Source organism: Erpetoichthys calabaricus, chromosome 17, assembly GCF_900747795.2.
Source record: "Erpetoichthys calabaricus chromosome 17, fErpCal1.3, whole genome shotgun sequence".
Lineage (NCBI taxonomy): Eukaryota > Metazoa > Chordata > Cladistia > Polypteriformes > Polypteridae > Erpetoichthys > Erpetoichthys calabaricus.
Window position 1 is genome coordinate 22111820 of NC_041410.2, and position 20423 is coordinate 22132242.

Sequence of the window (20423 nt, forward strand, 5' to 3'; positions counted from 1 at the left end):
ATGGAAAACTTGTGCACCAACTCCTTGCTGAATGTGTGTCCTCATTTGCCTGGCTCATCTCTATGAGTATACGAGTATCAACGCTTCCAATAATTTTCAACTGCTAAGCCAGAGCACCATATATCACTGCAATCTAATCCAGCAGTTCTAGACCAGCAGTAATAGGACAGAAGCTAAGGCAGTGATTCTGAAATGGGCATAGTTGTAAGAGTTACAAGGTACCAGGTAACTCTGGGTGTAAAGCTGAGTAAAATGGCATTAATCTGTTACAATAAAAATTAAAGTTACACTTCTGTCTTGTGCCCCACGCTGTTGAGGATAGGTTCCAGCCCACACAATCCTGACGTGGATTAAGCTGGTTTGAGACTGCATGAATGAATGTATAATTATTTTAAATGCTGCAAAGAGTATCACCCCTGGAATGGTGTATTAGACTGCATATCTGTGTCATGGGAACAGGGCTGTGAAGTCAGAGTCAGAAGCAATTATTGGGTTACTGGAGTTGGAGTCAATAAAAATGTACCAACTCCATGTAAATATAAATTGTAGCCTTTTGATAAAAATGTATCTTCTTTTTAATTTGTCTTTTGTTTAATGTTACTTAATGTTTGTAACATTGTAACATTAAATCCAGATGTCTTTAATAAACAATGTAACAAAGCCACAATAGCATTGCTACAGCTTTTAAACTGGGGTGCTAAAATATTAGCATGATGTTTCGTGTTGGCAGTGATAACGTTTTGTATCTTGTATGCTGTGTGCTTTGAGTCAACACAGTAAATACATTACCATTCAAAAGTCTGTGGTTACTCAGAAATATTAATGTTTTTGATTACAAAGGTTTCTGTAATAACCAATTAGTATTAACATGACTAATTAAGGAGAATCTAAGGGAGCTGACCATTAGGACACTGAAGAAATTGCTTCTGAAAATGGGGCTTTGTGGCCATATGTGAATAATAAATTAAAAATCTGTGATTTCAAGCAGTAACAGGCATTATACATACTAGTAATGCCTTCCATATATTTTGAAATCATTTTAAAGGTATCTTGATGAAAAAGGTATCAATTTCTATCAAAAACATGAACATTTCTAGGACACCTCAAACTGTTGATTGGTACTGTATATTGGCCTAAATTACAAATAGAGGAGTCGGAGTCAGTGGTACCAAAAATTGAGGAGTTGTAGTCGAAGGGTTTGTGTACTGTCAGGAATGAACAGCAGGTTGTCACTCTTCATGTAGGTGCTGCCTTCATATCAAATTGATTCAAACTGCACATTTTGCAGCAGTTCTACTTTTATGTTTTGTTTAAAAATAAATTCTAAAAATTGTTTATGGTTTTAGTCCTACTTATGCTTAAAATGCAAAAGTTAGTTATGAATAGGTCTCATTTTTAGCTTCAGCTTTTGAATGAAGTATCATAAACTCAAGCAAGGTATTTTTGGAGTTTTTCTCTCACTTTTGGCCCCTTTTCGTCAATGAAGAAAATACTTTCATTTTGTCTGTACACAGAAACGGCCAACAATATTCCCACTAAAGACTGTGATACATATATAGGCGTGTTACATAAAACAAACAAGTAAGTTAACTGAAAATTTACCATTGAAAGAAAACCAGAAGACATTAACCAATAAATGTGAGAAGTACTAAAACCTAATCCTTGAAATGTTATACCATATATTAAAAAATATCCAAATGAAGTTCTCTCATCAGTTATTTACCATCTGGTTAAAAAATAAATTAATAAAGTATTATAAAGTCACAGAAATTTTTTACAAGTTGTGAATTACTTCTGTTTAGAAAGAAAAAGAAATAGAAGAAAAATTCTGCAAGCATCATAAACCATTTACTAATGGTAAAAAACAGTCTCTTTTTTAATAAATTAACAGATAAATGAAATATAAAGTGGCAGTTGCAGCAACCTGGATAAGTAGTAGACTTGAATGTTAATTTCTGACACAATATACTCATAAAACAGGTTTCTAGAAGATGGTGATGTCTAATTTTGTTGTTCCTCACATAAGAATTAAGTCGTTTTCAGGCAGTAACATATAGAAAACACAACTTTTTGTCCGAAACCTGACAAGCATGAGCATATACACAGTTTAATATATAAATAAGTAAATATTGCAAATAAGAATAATTCTAGTTAACAGAATATTTACCGAAAAAATGTGTTTTTGACATTCTAGTCGTAAAGGTATAAACACTATGCATTTTAATTAGGTTTTTTATTGATCAGTCTTTCTCTTTTATTTCTTTTATACTACTCTTGGCACTTTGTGTGGCCATGGCTGAACACATTAAAATAAATACATTTAAAATGTTGTGAAGAATTGCTCAGAAGCATTTGTGAAACTAGCTTAAAGCCCTTTGTAAGAATATACTTTTACCAACCCACCAACAAAGGTGGATTTCAACAGTTATGAAAAATAAAACTGATATCTAGAGCTATATGATTTATGTTTCAAAATCTAATAAAATAATAATCTCTATCTAGTGTACTGTAAACCAGAGGAAAATAAATGTAACAAACCAGCAGAGAGAGCAAGAGATTGAATAGGTTGTCCATCTCTACAACTTTTGAAAATCACATATTTAAAAGTTTAGCATTTTTATTTTCTTCTTTCAAACCTCGCCCCTAGCATGCTGTAAATAATGTTCGTAAAGGTCAGTAACAGCTTCAAACTCTTCCTCACATTCGGTACAGATAATTTGTCCTTCTTCTATAACAAGCTCTTTCTTGAGACATGGCTCATGATTAATCGCAGTGGACTCTGTACTCTCTGACGATTTATTATCTCCTCCACAGTCTGAACTTGCCTTTTGCCAACCATTTTCTGGGGAATCAGGCTTCTTTTCACTGGCTAAAGTTATCGGTTGTGAACTGCAGTCCTCGACACCAAGCAAAGACGTAGTTTTAACACGTTCTACTGGCGGGTGACGCAACTGATGTTTAAGTAGTAGACCAAGCCTGTCAAAGGAGAGGTCACAGTCCGGACACTGATAATCCTGCTGCCGTGTATGAGTTCTCTGATGTGCCTGAAGAGAACTCACTTGTCTAAAAGACTTTTTGCAAATGGAGCAAAAATGAGGCTTTTCACCTGTGTGGATCATTACATGGCGGTTTAAATTGGCAACGTGGCTGAAACTTCTACCACAGATAGTGCATCCGTGACTTTTTTCCCCAGTGTGGATTTTCTCATGCACTTTCAAGTTGCACTGCTGCGTGAAGCGCTTGCTGCAAAAAGTGCAACAAAATGGCCTCTCTCCTGTGTGCACTCGAAGGTGAACTTGGTAGGGTCCAGCATGGCGGAAAGACTTTCCACATTCTGTGCAAGAAAAGACAGCACCTGGACTTCTGGTGTGTGCTCGCTGATGAAGACGAAACCTTTTCCAGTCTGGTAATGTTTTTCCACAGTGTGAACACACATATGTCATATCCTTTGAATGCAATGCCAGGTGATTTTTCAACCCATTAGCTTGGCGAAAGCCTTTGCCGCATTGTGTACACTGGTGTGGCTTTTCCTGTTGATGAACAGACATGTGCTTATTTAAATTGGAGACATGGTTGAAGCCCTTCCCACATTCAGAACATCTGTGATCCTTTACCCCTGTGTGAATACGCTTGTGCACATTTAAGTTTGATAACTGAGTGAACCTCTTACCACACTGCTGGCAGATATAAGGGCGTTCACCAGTGTGGGAACGAAGGTGGATTTCATAGGTGCCAAAGTAGCTAAATGTCTTACTGCAAAAATGACATGTGAAAGGTTTCTCCCCACCATGGACTCGTAGATGGATTCGCAGCTTTTCAGGATCAGCAAATCTCTTCCTACACTTGGGCTCAGTACAAGAATGTATATTCTCCTCAGATGTTTTTGCTCCCACTGTGATGCGACGCCCTAGATCCTCAGAAGCATGCATTGCTTGATGACCTCGCAAGGTGCTGAGTTGACGAAAGGCTTTACCACAGTCTTTACAGGTGTAAGGCTTTTCACCTGTGTGTATTCGAAAATGAGCATTAAGTGCCCCCAACTGGCTGAACCCTTTTCCACACTTGCTGCATGAGTGGGGCTTGATGGACCAGTGTGTCTTCTTATGAGCATTCAAATTGGATATCTGGGCAAATGTTTTGGAACAAACTGAACATGCATATGGCCTTTCACCTGTATGGATTCGCATGTGGATTTCCAAGGGGCCATTGTGACTGAAAGCCTTCCCACATTCCTTGCAAATGAAGGGCTTTCCTCCAGTGTGGGTCCTCCTGTGTGCCAAAAAGCGTCTTGAATTGGGAAATGTTAACTCACACTCCTCGCAGTGGAACTGCTTCTCACTTTCATTATTGTGTGTAGCTTTGTGGGCCTGGAGGGAGCTAATCTGCCTAAAGCGACGGCCACATTCCTCACAGGAAAATGGTTTCTCTCCAGTATGAATCATGACATGTCTATTTAGGTTAGCCAGATGGCTGAAACCTCTTCCACAGTCAGGGCATCTGTAGTCCTTCTCGCCAGAATGAATTTTTTTGTGTGCATTGAGGTTTGATAGTTGTGTAAAGCTTTTATGGCACACCTCACAGCTGTATGGTCTTTCCCCAGTATGAATTCGGAGATGAATGAGATAAGGGCCCCTGTGGGCAAAATTCTTTCCGCATACAGTACACTCCCACTTTTTGCCCCCCGCCTGTTGCAGATCTTCTGGAACTTTTCGAGGACGGCCACGGCCACGTCTTTCTGGTAAATCCTGTTCTGGAACGCGATTTATGTCTAGGAGAGCAGCAGATTCTTGCATTAACTCATTTGTATACACATAATCATGCTCCTTAAGTTTTTGGAGAAATACTATAGATTCATCACTGCTTTCTTTCTGCTCGCTCTCTGTGATGCCATAAAATGTCTCACACTCTTTATCCTCGCTAATCAGCTTATCAGTCTTTCTTTCTGTCTCTTCCGGGATGTTTTCTCTTCTACATCGCTGAGAATTATTTTCTAAATGCAAGATCTTATTTAAAACAGATGCTGGTTTTCTTATTTCTGGCTCCATGTCTTTCATGCCTCTTTCCACTTCTTCATCTTCTTCAGGCATTATGTTCCAATTTTTCTCTATCTCCTTTTTTCAAGGAGAATTCCTGTTCCTTGGTCTTTCAGATGAGAAATGAGCAGAGGGCAAGGTACAGTCACACATCAAGGCTGGTTTTACACAGATAAGGAGACAAAAGGATAAGGTATTAATGTTTATCCTAGAGAAAACTTTACAACAAGTAAACATTGTTAAATATGTATAATCTTCATTTTAAAAACACCACTATACAGTATAAAACTAAAATATAATATTAGCTATCACTGAAGATAAAGACAAAATCTTAAATGATGAACACTTTCAATGAACTAGGAATTTTGTTCATTTATCAAAGTCCTAAAAAAGATACAAGTGCATACATAAATTCACTTTAGTGCTTCCTTCAATATAACAAATCATGGAAAACATTTTTTATATTTACTGAACTAGTCATCAGCAAATAAATATATATTTTTATCATAATTCAAGCATAGACAGCCTTAAATTATTGCTATACCTTTCATCCATCCATGTTTCTAACCTGCTTATACAGGGCTGGGTCACATGGCAGCTATAACCAGGGCCAATTTAGCAACACCAGTTCACCTAACCTGTATCTTTGGACTGTGGAAGGAAACCCATGAAGACATGGGGAAAATCCACAATCACTTCGGTGCCTAAGAAGCACAATATTTCCAGTCTAAATGATTAAGGCCAGTGGTACTTACCCCAGTAATAATGAGGACATTTAAACATCTTATTTGTCACATATTCTCTAATTAACTAAGTCCAGTTTGCCCATTGTGTCAACAGGAGAGTAGATGATGCAGTAAACATGGCTCTCCACTACATCTTGCAGCATCAAGACACTTGCTCTATATATGCCAGGATCTTATTTACATATTTCAGTTCTGCATTTAACACAGTAATACAAGAGCTTGTGCCACTGAACTGTCTCTGGATCTCTGACTTTCTAAGGAACCAGATGTCAGAAAGTGAAAACGGGCAAATTATCAGTCAAGGCTACTGACCCTGAACATAGCACCCCCTCTGGTTGTGTTGCATCTCCTCTCATTTTCTCTCTCTCTCTCTTCATCAATAACTGAACCTCCAATGACCCATCTGATGACTGATAACACCATCCTGACTGGCCTAATCATGGGCGAGGATGAGGTGCCATATCAGAGGGAGTTGAATCAGTTAGCCAGTTAGTGCACTCTCGACAATCTTAACTTGAATTCATTGCAAACATTAGATAGATAGATAGATAGATAGATAGATAGATAGATAGATAGATAGATAGATAGATAGATAGATAGATAGATAGATAGATAGATAGATAGATAGACTTTATTAATCCCAAGGGAAAATTCACATACTTCAGCAGCAGCATACTGATAAAGAAAATATTAAATTAAAGAGTAATAACAATGAAGGTATACAGACAGACAATAACTTTGAATAATGTTAACGTTTACCCCCATCACATTAGCTGTGATTTTAGAAGATACTCCTTACTTTCTACACCCCTAGATATCAACACTGTCACTGTGAACAGGGTGGAATCTTTTCAGTGTCTTGACACAACTATTACTCACACACTGCATTGGAATGAAAACATAACTGCTCTTATCAAAAACGTCCATTTGTTTTTTCCAAATCAACTTAAAAAGTGTAACCTGTCTCTATCAGTGCTAGTCAACTTTTATAGAGCTGTTATTGAAAGCATCCTCACTTTGTGCATAACAGTCTGGAATGACAAGGCATCTGCTCACTCAAAACAGAAACAACAGCAAGTTACTCGGACAGCAGAAAATGTTGTATGCTTGCAAATGGACTCCATTGAGGTCCTCAGGAAACATGACACAAATATAATCAAAGATGACTCTCACCCAGGCAGCCATTTCTTTCAGTTATTACCATAAAGGAAATGTTACCAGTCAGTAGAGGACTGAGGGCTACTGGACACATCAAGAGGTTCTTTCCTACTGTAGTCACTCTGGTTAAACACAGCCTCTGACCCATCTCTGTCTTTTTCTGATTTCTAAACTCTTCCATTCAATCTAAATTATGTTTATTTTATAAAGGCTTACTTTGAATACTACTGGGCAAAACTATAATTCTTCATTACTATATTGTTCTATATATTTGTGTTTTGTGCAGCATATTTTTCACTAGTATTGTATATGATGTTCAGACGATGCATTGTATCCAATATGATGCTGTTTAATTGTATTTACCTTGTTATATGTATGGATGTAACACCAAGATAAATTCTTAGCAACTGCATAATGTTGCCTGGTAATAAAGTTCAAAGTTAAGTGAACATGCAAACTCCATGCAGGGAACACCAGTGACACAAACTCTACTCTCCTTACTGTGAGGCAGCAATACTACCACTGTGCCACCATGTCACCCTATACCTTTCATAACAGCATTATTGTTAATTACCATAGTTTCTTGCTACCAAATTGAAGAAGTGAAGAAATTAACATTGAAAGGGTATAAAAGTTGGGCAATGTCACCAAATCAATTAGCCATTTTACGGGAAAGTGAGGGACTTCTAGTTCAATCTCCATCACTGATTCAATTTGTCACCTGGAGCAAGTCACTTCGCTGCTAGTTCATGTTTTACAGTAATAAAATAAAACATACAAAATCATTGAGGTTGAAAACAGCCTGGTTTTAAACCAGTTTAAAGATGTATGCACTTTTCTTTGGCATATTCAAAGATTCACTGAGAATCATAATGTCTGGAAAAAGAGAGTGCAGTTCTCATAATTTGAGAACATAAGAACACAAGACATTTGAGAAACAAAAGGAAACTACTGTATTCCGTCAATCTGGTTCATTTGTTTAATTCCATGACTCCGTAGTTTGCTCCAGATTCCTACCACTCTGCATAAAGAAGTGCTTCCTGGCTTCAGCCTTAAAGTGCTTCCCTGTAATTTCCACTGATGTCCTCAAATACGTAATTCACAATTTAGTTGAAAGAATTTGGTGGGATCTACTTTATCAATGAATCTGAGACATTTGAAGACCTGAATTGGGTCCTCATGCAGTCACTTCTGCTCGAGACTAAACAGGTTTAATTCTCTGAGAAGTCACAGTAGGACATGTCCTTAAATCCTGGGATGCAGCCGGTGGTTCTCCTCTGCACAGTTTTAGGTGCTGCTGTGTCTTTTTTTGTACCGAAACAAACTACTTTTTAAGAGACTGAAAAATCATATCACAATCCTTTTAACACAAAATCACGATCCACAATCTGAATTGCAATCTATCTTTTCAATGTGGCATACACTTAAGAGAATATCCGGACTCAAACTCATCAAGACCCAAGTAACACTTCATTTTAAATATCAAACAAAGTTGAATTCAACTGTTCTCTCTTTCGCTAGCTAAGCGGAGTTAAGGACCACGCCCCGAAGCTGACGAGTGAGTGAGAAATGCACATCTCCTTGGCCCGCTGTGTGGATCTCAGATTCACACAAATAAATCGGTACCGCAACCGAACTCTGATATATAGCGAAATGAGAGAAGTCGTAAAATCAATGGGAATGTTCAAGCAAATAATAGAAAAAAACCCGATCTAAATCCGTTAAGTAGTTCTCTCATTTAAAGTGGATAGACATACAGACAGACAGACAATGGATTTTATATATTATATATTAGTAAACCTTCAAAATAATGTGCAGTTAAAGTCTCAACAGCATTTCCGGAGCTTAGTAGAGCCAGGTAACTATAAGAATCTTCACCAAGCAGTTCTGAAAATGTCTGCTTTGTTTGGGTTTTCATACCTCTGTGAGTCTGACATGAATGTCGTAAAATCAAAGTTCAGAACTAGACTGACAGACGAACATTTAAATGACTCCATAAGAGCGAATCTAAGTGACTCCACTCCACCATACACCTGCCTCTCTTGTTGACTCCATACAGTGCCAGTCATGTCACTAACTAAAAAACACATCACACATGCAACTGGACATGAGAATAAAGTGAAACAGTGACATGGAACAAAATGACCAATGAATAAGTCATATCTGTGTATTTGTAATTGCATTGTTTTGTTCTGACAGCATTCATGTTTTAATTCAATAGTGTGAGATACACTAGAAAATGCATACAGACATACAAAATGTACTTGCAGGTGAACTAAATATTTTTTGTGATGTTTTAATGGAAAATGTCAGTTGTGGACACCAACATTTTGTAAATGTTCAGGCAAAACAAGCTTATTCAGTTTGTTTGGGTTGAAATAAGCTATGAGAATAAAAGTTAGAAAACATGAGTAGTACTCGGCCATTTTCATTTTGTAAAAGTAGCTCTCATGGGAAAAAAGGTTGGAGACCCCTGGCTTACACCATATTAACATCTGATACAAGTTTTCAAACTTCTACATAAAAGATATCCAGCTACACCCATTTTATCATAAAACAAAATCATCACTACCTGCTCTCAGTAATGCTGACACCTTTCATCACATTCACAGTTGCAATCACAAAATTAAATTTGTTTCTTTTATTCATGCAGGTGTACACTATCTGATTTTTGCCAGAGTACTTTTTTTAATTGGCACAAGATCACCAAAAAGTCATCGAAGGTTGTAAAGTCAAAACTTGCAAAGTATAACAAACATCTGGACTTGATTCAAGTGGATTATGGGTTCCTATTGGCTTAATTTGTCAGGTGTGAGGAGTCTTGCAAGCCAACTCTCTACTTCAATTCAATAAGGAAGTAACTCTGTTTTTAATCTTTTGCAAGTGTGGTTGGGAAGTATTTGTGGGCATGTGAGGAGGAGGAGGAGAACAAATTAATTTTCAAAGAAGAAAAACTGAGGAACAGCAACTACAAAATCCTGGAAGCATTGCATGTTTGTATTTTATTAACAGATTAGCATAACATTTATCTCTTTATTTTTTTTTCTGACTCAAATTTGCTGCAAGAGAAGCTGCTATTTCTTCCTTCAAATCCATTCTTCACAGTGTCATTTTGCATGGGTGCTGTAAAGTCTCATCACACAACTGGGCAAGATTGTTTAAAGGGCCTCCAATTGTTCTTAAGCCCATAAACTCGCAAAGTGCAGTGCTCCCCAAGGGACCTCCATGGCTGCATGTTTAACTCCAATCAATTTTACTACCAGTTACTTTTAATCTCCTTGGCATTAACTCCAAGAATGGCACAGGTTTGGAACTCCATGTAATTACGGTTAAGCCCAGGTCAGACTCAGGGAGATGTTTAACAATCCGCTTTACAGTGTAAAGCCCGAATAACTCTTGGGACAGTATTCTGCTGCCACCTAGTGGATAAAATAACATTATGCTGCAAAAAATCGAAGGTAACTCGTCAATATTCATGAGTTTGGTGGAGACTTCAACCATAACACAAAGGCGAGTAAATGAGAAACTGTAAAGCCAGTTTAAGAACATTAACCTCCTTAGCGTTAGACTCGAGCATTACTCGGGCTGTAAAAACAGTGCTAAAAGTGTTAGTCTTAAGAGTTACTCGGGCAATGGTATAGACGCATCTTGCATATGACCTGAGGTTTACTCGGGCTATAAAAGTGTATTCTCCTAGCCTCATAATGGTGTCTCATCAATAGTGATTACGAAGTGAATCTGTCTTCAGGCAGTGAAATTAAAATGGACAGTGAAACAGAAAATGATTCTGGGAATCTGAAAGTGACACTTGGTGTCACACGCACATGTGTAGTGTGCTGTTTATATTATTATTCATTACTACACTTTCTACACTTCTGACTTTGTACTTTTAGCGTTTTGCATGTTTTACAGTGGAAAGATGAGATTTATTAAAAAATATAATTTTTCAAGCCAAAAAAATGCAATGCTTTTTACGTGTTGTTTTGAGAAAAAAAATGTAACACTAAGGAGGTTCACTGAATCAAGCCATAGTGCTGGCAATGTGAATTTGATACTGACATGGACAGTGAAGCTGATTGTATACAGCACTGTACGACCGATTCGCCATAGTATGCCTGGTGTTTTCAGTTGCCTGAAGGTTCATTGTGCTGCAAATAAGTAATTTCTACTGATTTTCTAACCCACTTAGACCTCAACAGGGTTGCAGGCGTCTGCTGCAGCCTATCCCAGCCAGCATGGGGCACAAGGCAGGAACAATCCCTGGACAGGGCGCCAGTCCATCGCAAGGCAACACACATACATACAACCCCAACCACACACTAGTGCCAATTTAGTATCATCAAGCCACCTAACCTGAATGTTTTTGGACCGTGGGAGGAAACCTGAGCACCCAGAGGAAACCCACACAGACATGGGGAGAACATGCAAACCTCCATGCAAAGGGGAAGACGTGGAATGCGAACCCTAGTCTCCTTATTTTGAGGCAACAGCGTTAACAAAGTGCCACCATGCCACCCAATGCAAACAGGTGTGTAACAAAAAGACAAAATTATTACAATCAAGTAGGACAAGGAAGACGTTAGCCTCCTAAGCAGTGTTCACAGTACAGAAACTGCCGTTCATGTCAGGGGAAATGTGGATGTCACTAAGCCTTGCAACGTGGTAGCCTACATTAACACAAGGGGCATGTTGATTGTGTGGATCAGGCACTGACATTCTACCTAGTCACATACAAGCAACAGAAAAAATATTGTAAGAAAAGTGCACAAAGAAACACACTTCTACTGTCCTGATTGCAACCTGGATTGGTGACTGTTTCAGAACATGTTACACGAAGGACGTGTACTAAATCTGCGGAAGCACAGCAGTGGACACTAGACGTGCCTTTCTTACTGTACTTATGTTCACGTATTGGTACTTAAATATTTCTGTTACACATAACAACTTCTTGAAAAAAAATTAAATGTTTTTCACTCGTTTTTCCGGGGGTAAACTTAATGCTAAGGAGGTTAATATACAAAAATAAAGAACAAAAACAGCACATGCTCAGATGCAAATTGTACACCTGTTTCCCCACATTTAATTATTATTCAAAGTACATCAGGATTATTTAGTAGCAGTCTGCGAAACGGCAAAGGTGAATCAACCTTCTGCTTGTTGAAGTATCTCGGATATGCAAATGTCTAAGACATGTTCTCTTCCTGATAATGTTTTTGCTTGCTTTTTTTCACCTTTTACTCATTAGTTTTGCATGCCTCTCAGTGAACGCATTGTGTTTCTACCATGTGAAGAGCAATGTTTGACAACGAACAGGCTGTTACTGGACTGGACTTCTGACCAATAACTGTGGCAGAGAGGCGGTCTTCAGTTCAAATGCTTGGCATGCCTGAACATGGGCCATTTGTGTTCACAAGAGATTTTCCAGAAGTGGTTCATTTAATAACATTTTAGCAAAAATGCATGTTTTGGGATGGATAACTTCACATGTGGATTATGCAACAACAGTAATGCAAGATTTTTTCATAGACTTTTTGAAATTCTTTTGTATTATATACTGTTTGTCACCTGTGAGGGATGGCCGGCAGCGACCCAGACGAAAACACCCAGGATGCTAGGTGGCGACTTCCTTGCAGCTTAGCGGTGCCCCAGATTCCTGCAGGGCACTATGGGAGACGGAGTTCGGCTTCACAGCCCTGCTGGGTACCATGGGTGCCACCAGGGGACACTGCAGGGAGACACGGGGATTTCTGTTTCCAATATAGCCCAGAAGTACTCCCAAGTCATGGTGATGGAAGGACAGAAGTACTTCCGGGCTGAACTATATAAAGGATTAGTAGAGACCCAGCAAGAGAGCCGGAGTTGGGAAGGAGTGTGACAGAGCTCCTGGGAGGAGAGGAGGAGAATTATTGTGTTATTATTGTCTTTGTATGGTGGCAAAGGTGTTTCGAGGCACCACTATATTTAAAGAGAAGGAACAAAAGATCCTTTTGGTGCTTCTACCCGGTGTCTTTGGCGTTTGTCTATTGGGTTTGAGGAGCGACAGTGCCCTCTAGTGTCACATACCATAGACCCCCCCCCCCCCCCCCCCCATTATATCAGAAAGTTTGCTGTCTTCATCATTCATGAAAACATAAGATTTGCATTTTTTCTCATCCATCACCACAACCTACATGGGGTAACACATTAAAAAAAATGTGAATGGAATATTCCATTAACATTACACTTTTGGAAATAAATCCAAAATTAATTTATTTTATTGAGGCTAAAACTGAAGAAATGTAAACAAAGTTTTTAAAATCAAGCTTGTTACAAATATCTGAAACTAGACAAACTGTAAAAAAAAAAAAAAGTTAATAAATCTCGCAGAATACTGTAAGCATGGTTTTCCCCCATTTGCTTGTTGACTGTGTGGAGCTTGCACATTCTCTGTGTCTCATGGGTGAATCTCCACATACTGTGCTTTGTCTTTTTGTCCCACATCTTAAAAGATATGCAGAATAAGCTCCCTGACAGTTACTAGTCGGCACTGTGTGAATGCATGAACCCTTTGATGGACTGCAACCTGCCTTGTGCTCAGTGCTGCAGGGATAGGCTCCATTCCTGAGCATACTAGGATTTAGATTAGGTATATTCAAGAATGTTAAGTTAATAAAAATAGTTTTAAAGTAGAGAGAATACATCATGATTTGTATTAGATATAATGCAAAACAACTGTTACAAATAACAGTGTAAGTAAAAAAAAAAGGAAAATTTTCATTTTATACAACACAGGTATGTCACTCTTTCTCTGAAGGTATTCATTAACTAAGGGAAAGACACACTAACATTGAGTACTTTCATCCAACAAGTTATTCATAAGTGTGTAAAGAAACGCGACTGGTGCTTCTTTATACCAATGGCCTTTACAAAGCATCACTGTGACTGCTCTTTTTATCTTTAGCCAAGTCAGAAGCTTTCTTTCTTTTCCATCATTGTAGTTTGTATTTGTGAGTGGATTTGTTGTTTGTCACAATAAAATATTTATTTAGCTTCTGTGAATCATTTTCTAACCTGCTTAATCTTTAAAAGAACTGTGGGCATCTACTGGAGCCTATCACATCAAGGATAGAGCACAAGACAGGACAGGGCCCAGTCCATTGCAAGGTGAAGACACAATACACCCCAACCATACAGTATGGCCAATTTAGGATAGCCAACCTGCATGGCTTCGGACCGCGGGAGAAAACTGGAGCACCGCAAGGAAACCCATTCAGACACAGGGAGCACATGCAAACTACACACAGGGAGGACCAGGCACAGAAACCCCGGTCTCCTTAATGCAAGGCCGCAGCGCTACCACTGCACCACCATGCGCCCCAATGAGCTTTTGTAAAAAGTCAAATTCCCCAAGGACATATAAAGTACAGCACTATATCTAAAGATGTTTCCAAAGCCGCTGGCTATTAATATCAACACATGAGCAGCATTTTTCAAGAGGACTGAAATCAACAATAATACTTCAGGTAATGCAATCAGTAGTTATATTTAGCAGCTGCCATTAGATTTAAAAAACGTCACAGACTAGGCTTTGTTTTCTTACCATTTTAAATATTTTTTTCTTAATGTTTAATTTTTGAGTGCATTCTGAGCAGTTCTTGTATGTTGTTCACTGTTAACACTACAGCTTCTCTTGGAAAGGAATATGCATCTATCCATCTGTTTCACAAATCCATATTTACATAAGGTAAAGTAATTTTCAGTGATCATGGAACATGTTACAATATTAACTCTATGATCTCTAAGAATATACATATTCCGCACAGTTAAAAGTTTAAACAGAATCCCACCAACTTTCAGGACGTATGCCCATATGTACATGACGGGACTGACTAGCGACACCAATCGGCCTGAGTGTGTCCTGTAATGGCCAGTCTCCCAGTCAAAGGCTACTAAACGTCTTTAGCTGGATGCTGTCGAAACTGGCTCCGGTCGTCCTCTACGCTAAATTACAGTTATCGACTTAGTGAAATTAACAAATGAATGCTTTATCTTTTAATCAAATGTAACGCAAATCTACAACGTACATAAAGCGCAATGTTCCACTAAAACTTGTTTTATGTCCTGTCTTACTGCCACATCGTCCGATTGTGTTCAATTCAAATAACACATTAAACTAAAATAACAAACCACTTTTTAATTTTGCAGGACATACGCCATTACGCTTGTTATTTTATTTCATGGTTGCTATGATTAATGATTCATACACAGGAGCTACTCTGCTTCGCACAATGTTTGATGCTTACCACCATCAACCGGACTGGGATTTTCTTGTGCATGCATGGGCCGAAAGAGAGAGCGAGAACTAGGAAAGCTTTCCGCTTGCGGATGCCTTGTTAGTCTTCGTTCAGACCTGCCAAAGTTTCACCTTCCCGTGAATTAAAGTCCAATCGTCTCGCTGCGAATCTTTCCGCTTCGCGATGTTCGTATGTGTTTACTTGAACTGACGCGTTGCGGATGCCGTCGCCGTTTCCCTCATCAAATTATTATATGCGCAATTGACTCCGGGCAGACAAAGGCGAGATGCTGCGACTAGATACGAGCGTCTGAATTAACAAGGAGTCGCGAGGGGTGAGGTGACGGCGGAAATTCAAAGAAAAGGAACAAAAAAGAAATTTAACAATATAAAAATCCTTTCTAGGCAATGCTCTAATAAGAAGCGCGGCTCGTGCACCTGCGAAAAAAGTGGCAATACGCGTAACACGTATCGATTCTGGAGCATCAAGAGTGCACAGTGAACTGTTCAACTAGCACCCCCTTCTCTCCCGGAGACATCAGTCCGTCTGGATGCCCTGCCCAATATGCACTACATTGGGAGCTTTGGTTTCCGGTCTCCGGGGCTATTGTTAACAACGTCCACCTGTCCAGCAGCCTTACCGAGTCTAATGGCATGCATGATGAAATACACAAATGATACCTACGTCTTAATGTTCTCGTGTCATTAGAAAGTATCTCCTTCTTGCATATCACAAGTCTCCTATCTTCGCTGGAAACCCTGGTAACTGATGGTTAACGTGCATATTTCTCAAGCACTAATAATTATTTCGTTTTCCGAGATCTCCGCAAGAACATGTTTTTCGTATACAAAATATTTTGCTTAAGTTATTTTTATTTAATATGCTCTTTTGGCTCAACCACTATTAGTGCAAAAGGCGTATGGCACGTGATCAACGTAACGACGTCACTGCCAGCCTAGAAATCTATCTTTGGGCAATCAAAGGCCACTGTTTTGTAGGGGCGGGGCTTTAAGCGTCTGGTCCTGTTTCTTCATTGTCTGCTCAATTAAAGCCGTAGTGCGAAAAACTGCAGCGAAAACAAGTGTTTTTACCATTTAATGTCCTCGTGTCTAGTTTTGATTAAGTTTCAACAAGTCAGTATTACAGGCATCTAAAATATAATATGAATCCTTAGAACTTCAATTCGAAATATCTATAATAATGTTTATAACGCAACATTTTCAAACTGGTTAATCCAGTTCAAGGTACCTAATCAGAAAGAAAGTATTTAACAGCCCTGGACAGGCCGTCAGTCCACCTCCGTTCACAATAACACAGAAAATCTGTTTAACTAGTATGTCTTCGGGCACGAGTGAGAAAAACCAGAGGAAAATACACAACAATAACACGAGGAGAACATGGAACTCTACATAAACAACAACTGGGAATGGGATTCAAACCCAGGACATTGGAGCAGTCTAGGTGCCACCGTCCTGTCCCTATAATACATTTCACAAAAGTGCAAATGAGAATCGGAGATGTTTACAATTCAGTATTGGCTAGTTTATTCATAAATATTAGACATATACTCTCAATGTGTGCATTATTAGGAATACTATACTAATACTTGTTCGGTTCTAATTTTTCAGCCTCAATTCTTTGTGACATGGATTCCTTTCAGGTTCTGGCCCATGCCTACATGCTTGCATCATGCAATTTCTGTAGATTTGTCAGATGTACATTCATGCTGCTGTGTGGATGGAACAATTGAAAAGAAGTTATTAGAAGTATGAAGAATTAAGGCGAAGGTTAAAGGTATGGTTTTTAAGACATTAGTAAGAGCAGCAGTGATGTATGGAACTGAGACATGGGCGAGAAAGGGAGAGCTAGGAAAAGACATTAGATGTGGCAGAAATGAGACTGTTGAGGTCAATGTGTGGAATTACAAAAAGGGGATAAAATAAGAAATGAGACAATCAGAGGTACAACAATAGTGAGAGATATAACTAAGAAAGTGCCGGAAAGTAGGCTGAAGTAGTATGGACAAAGTGATGAGGTGGGAAAATGAGAAAGTGAGGGGGCAAAAGCAGAGGTTGATGAATAAAGTAAAAGAAGATTTGAAATAAAAGAGTGTGACGGGGTGGAAGCACAGGACCAAGTCATATGGAGAAAGCTGATCAGGCATATCAACCCCACATTCATGCTGCAAATCTCCAGTTCTACTACGTACCAAAGGTGTTTTATTGGATTCAGATCTGGTGACTGGGAAGGCCACTGAAGTACCCAGAACCAGAGCCAGTTTGATACGATTTTTGCTTTGTCACATGGTGCATTATCATACTCAAAGTAACCATTAGAAGATGGGTCAATTGTGGCCAAGAGGATGTACATGGTCAGTAACAATACTCAAATAGGCCATGGCATTCACATGATGATTGATTTGTATTAATGGACCTAAAATGTGCCAAGAAAACATTCTCCATGCCATTACACTAGCACCACCAGCCTGGAATGTGTACACAAGGCAGGTTGGGTGAATAGACTCATGCTGTTGGTGTCAACCTCTCACCCTAACATCTGTGTATCTCAGCAGAAATCGAGATTCATCAGACAGACTATGTTGTTCCAGTCTTCAGCTGTCCAGGTTTGGTGAGCCTGTACCTACTGCAGCCTTAGCTTTCTGGTTTTGGGTGACAGGAGTGGAACCCGACATGGCCTTGTGCCATTATAGCTCATCCGCCTCAAGTTTCGACATGTTGTGAATTCAGAGGTGCTTTTCTGCTCACCACAACTGTACAGGTTGCTTATCTGAGTTACCATAACTTTTCTGTCAGCTCAAACCAGTCTGGTCACTCTCCTTTGGCCTTGCTTATTAACAAGTTGTTTCTATCTGATGGACTGTCACACACTGGAAGCTTGTTATTTTTCACACCATTTTGAGAAATCTGTAGAGCAGTGTTGCAGTGGTAGTGCTGCTGCTTTGCAGTAAGGAGACTGTGGAAGATTGTGGGTTCGCTTCCCGGTTCCTCCCTGTGTGGATAGCGCTTTGAGTACTGAGAAAAGCGCTATATAAATGTAATGAATTATTATTATTATTATTATTTCTAAACTATCGGTTGTGACTGTGTTGCCACTGGTGGGTCACGTGTCACTATTTTATTTAATGCAAATGGGTTGCACAAGTTTGGAAAGTCATGGAGGGTCGCTTAGGGTTGAATAAGCAATTGACAGTGCTTTGAAGATCTTCCTCGATTACACACCCCCACCACCACCACCGACAATAGATGGTGATTCTAAAATTATCTAAGACATACTCTCTCCTTCCAATGATTGACGACAATTCTGCAATAGAGATGCCACCCCACTGCTGTAAGGACTGGCAGTGATACTTCAAGAGGGAATGCCACAAGGATCTTTTGTTATTCCCTCCCCAACCCCCCCCCCCCACCCCTTTCTGATGTTCTCAAAACCACATTAAGAAGGGCAAAATGTGTGTGAAAATCCTAGGAGATCATCACTTACAGAAATGTTCAAAGCAGCCTGTCTGGCACCAACAATCACGCTGCAGTTGAAATCACTGAGATCACATTTTTCCCCATCCTGGTATTTGATGTGAACATTAACTGAATCTCCTGACCCGTACTTGCAGGATTTTATGCATTGTGCTGCTGTCACATGATTGGCTGATTAGGTAATTGTACAGGAGTTACCAATAATTTGGTCAGTGAATGTATATAATCTATCTAACTATGTATTGTGATGGATGGCCAGCCAAATATTCCGGCCCACACCTCCAGGCCGCCAGATGGAGTCCTCCCAGCAGCATGGAGGTTCCCCGAATTCCAGCAGGGCCTTATGGACCTTGTAGTTTTTATAAACAGCCCTGCTGGATACCATGGGGACCACCAGGAGCCGCTGTGGGGAGGCTTGCGGAGTGCTACGTGCCCTATAACCCGGAAGTACGTCCTGATCACATGACCAGAAGGAACAACATGCTTCCGGGATGAAGAAAAGGACTTTTAACCTGACCCGGAAGGGATAACGAATCATGGACTGCAGGGTTGGAACCGCTTCTGGGTCAGGGGATATAAAAGGACTTTAGGAAAGCCCAGACGCTGAGCTGAGCTGGGAGGAGGTGGCTAAAAGTCTGGGAGAGGAGGATTGAGTATTGTTATTGATTCATTGAGTATTGTATGTGTAGTGTGGAGTGGAGGGTGCTTAGTGCACAGTATTATAATAAACAGAAGAAGTATTGCACTTTTACCTGGTGTTTGGCGTGGTACCTGAGGGTTCAAGAGGTCGATAGCGGCCTCTACTGCTACAGTATACAATTTGATATATCTTTATTTAAATCTTTACTAATTGAAATTCAAATTATAAACATTTTTATTACATTTATATTAGTTAAAATTCAAATTGCAAATATCTGTAATTATATTTTCAGTAGTTACAATAAGTTAGATATATCCTCAGTTAAAAATATCATTTTGATTTCTTTAATTCAGCCAAATTAAAGTAGTTATAATTCTGATTTCAACTAGTAAAGGTACCATTTTACATATCTGTATTTTAAATTTGACTAGAAAATACATTACAGTTATTTCTCATTAAAGCACCATAGGAGTATAATGGAAATGTCTGTATGACAAGCTGGTTTTAATATCCCATATTTGCGGTAACTCCATTCTACAATTTTAGTTTTCCTGTTGTGGATCCTGAATTTACTGTAAATCCCATGCTTGGTCTTTGGCAGTGTGTGTGTGGGGTTGGGTTGTGTGGTGGATTGGTGCCCTGCCCTCTCCAGATTTTCCAACTTGTGCCCAGTGCTGCCAGGACAAACTCCAACCCCCAGTAATCCTGAACTGGATTAAACAGGATGGAGAATGCATATATGTAAAATATATTTACAGGTGTTTGCAAATTGAAATTTGATTACCGCAGTAGTTAAAATGTAATTACAAGTATCTCTAATTAAATTTTTCCTTTGTCAATACATAATTACAAATATCTCAGACTTAAAGCTCTATAAAAACTCATGGGAGAAACCCCTCAATGGAGTATATTGCTAAGTATATTACAGATACTTCTAATTAATAATCTTAAAAGTCAATATTCACAGTCAAGACTACTTTGTTATCTGGCATATAACTTCTGACTAGACAGAATTATACTTTAGGTATCTAAAAAGAATTGTTCATTCATCTGAGCGTAACTATGACTAGTCAGAGTAAAAC

The 20423-nt window shown here is 39.1% G+C and overlaps 1 protein-coding gene across 3 annotated transcripts; it reads right to left on the minus strand.

Moving 5' to 3' along the window:
* Window positions 1-1852: 1852 nt before the first annotated feature.
* LOC114667903 (zinc finger protein 665-like) lies at window positions 1853-16142 on the minus strand. Of its 3 annotated transcripts, none has more exons than XM_028823420.2 (2): window positions 15895-16142; window positions 1853-5191 (listed from the first exon to the last, which is right to left on the minus strand). In XM_028823420.2, the coding sequence occupies exon 2, from the start codon at window positions 5085-5087 to the stop codon at window positions 2631-2633; it is 2457 nt and encodes an 818-aa protein (XP_028679253.2). In that variant the 5' UTR covers window positions 5088-5191; window positions 15895-16142; the 3' UTR covers window positions 1853-2630. The 3 variants fall into 3 exon arrangements, with proteins under 3 accessions (XP_028679253.2, XP_028679254.2, XP_051776418.1); XM_028823421.2 differs by lacking the exon at window positions 15895-16142 and adding an exon at window positions 15220-15874; XM_051920458.1 differs by lacking the exon at window positions 15895-16142 and adding an exon at window positions 14517-15208.
* Window positions 16143-20423: the final 4281 nt, after the last annotated feature.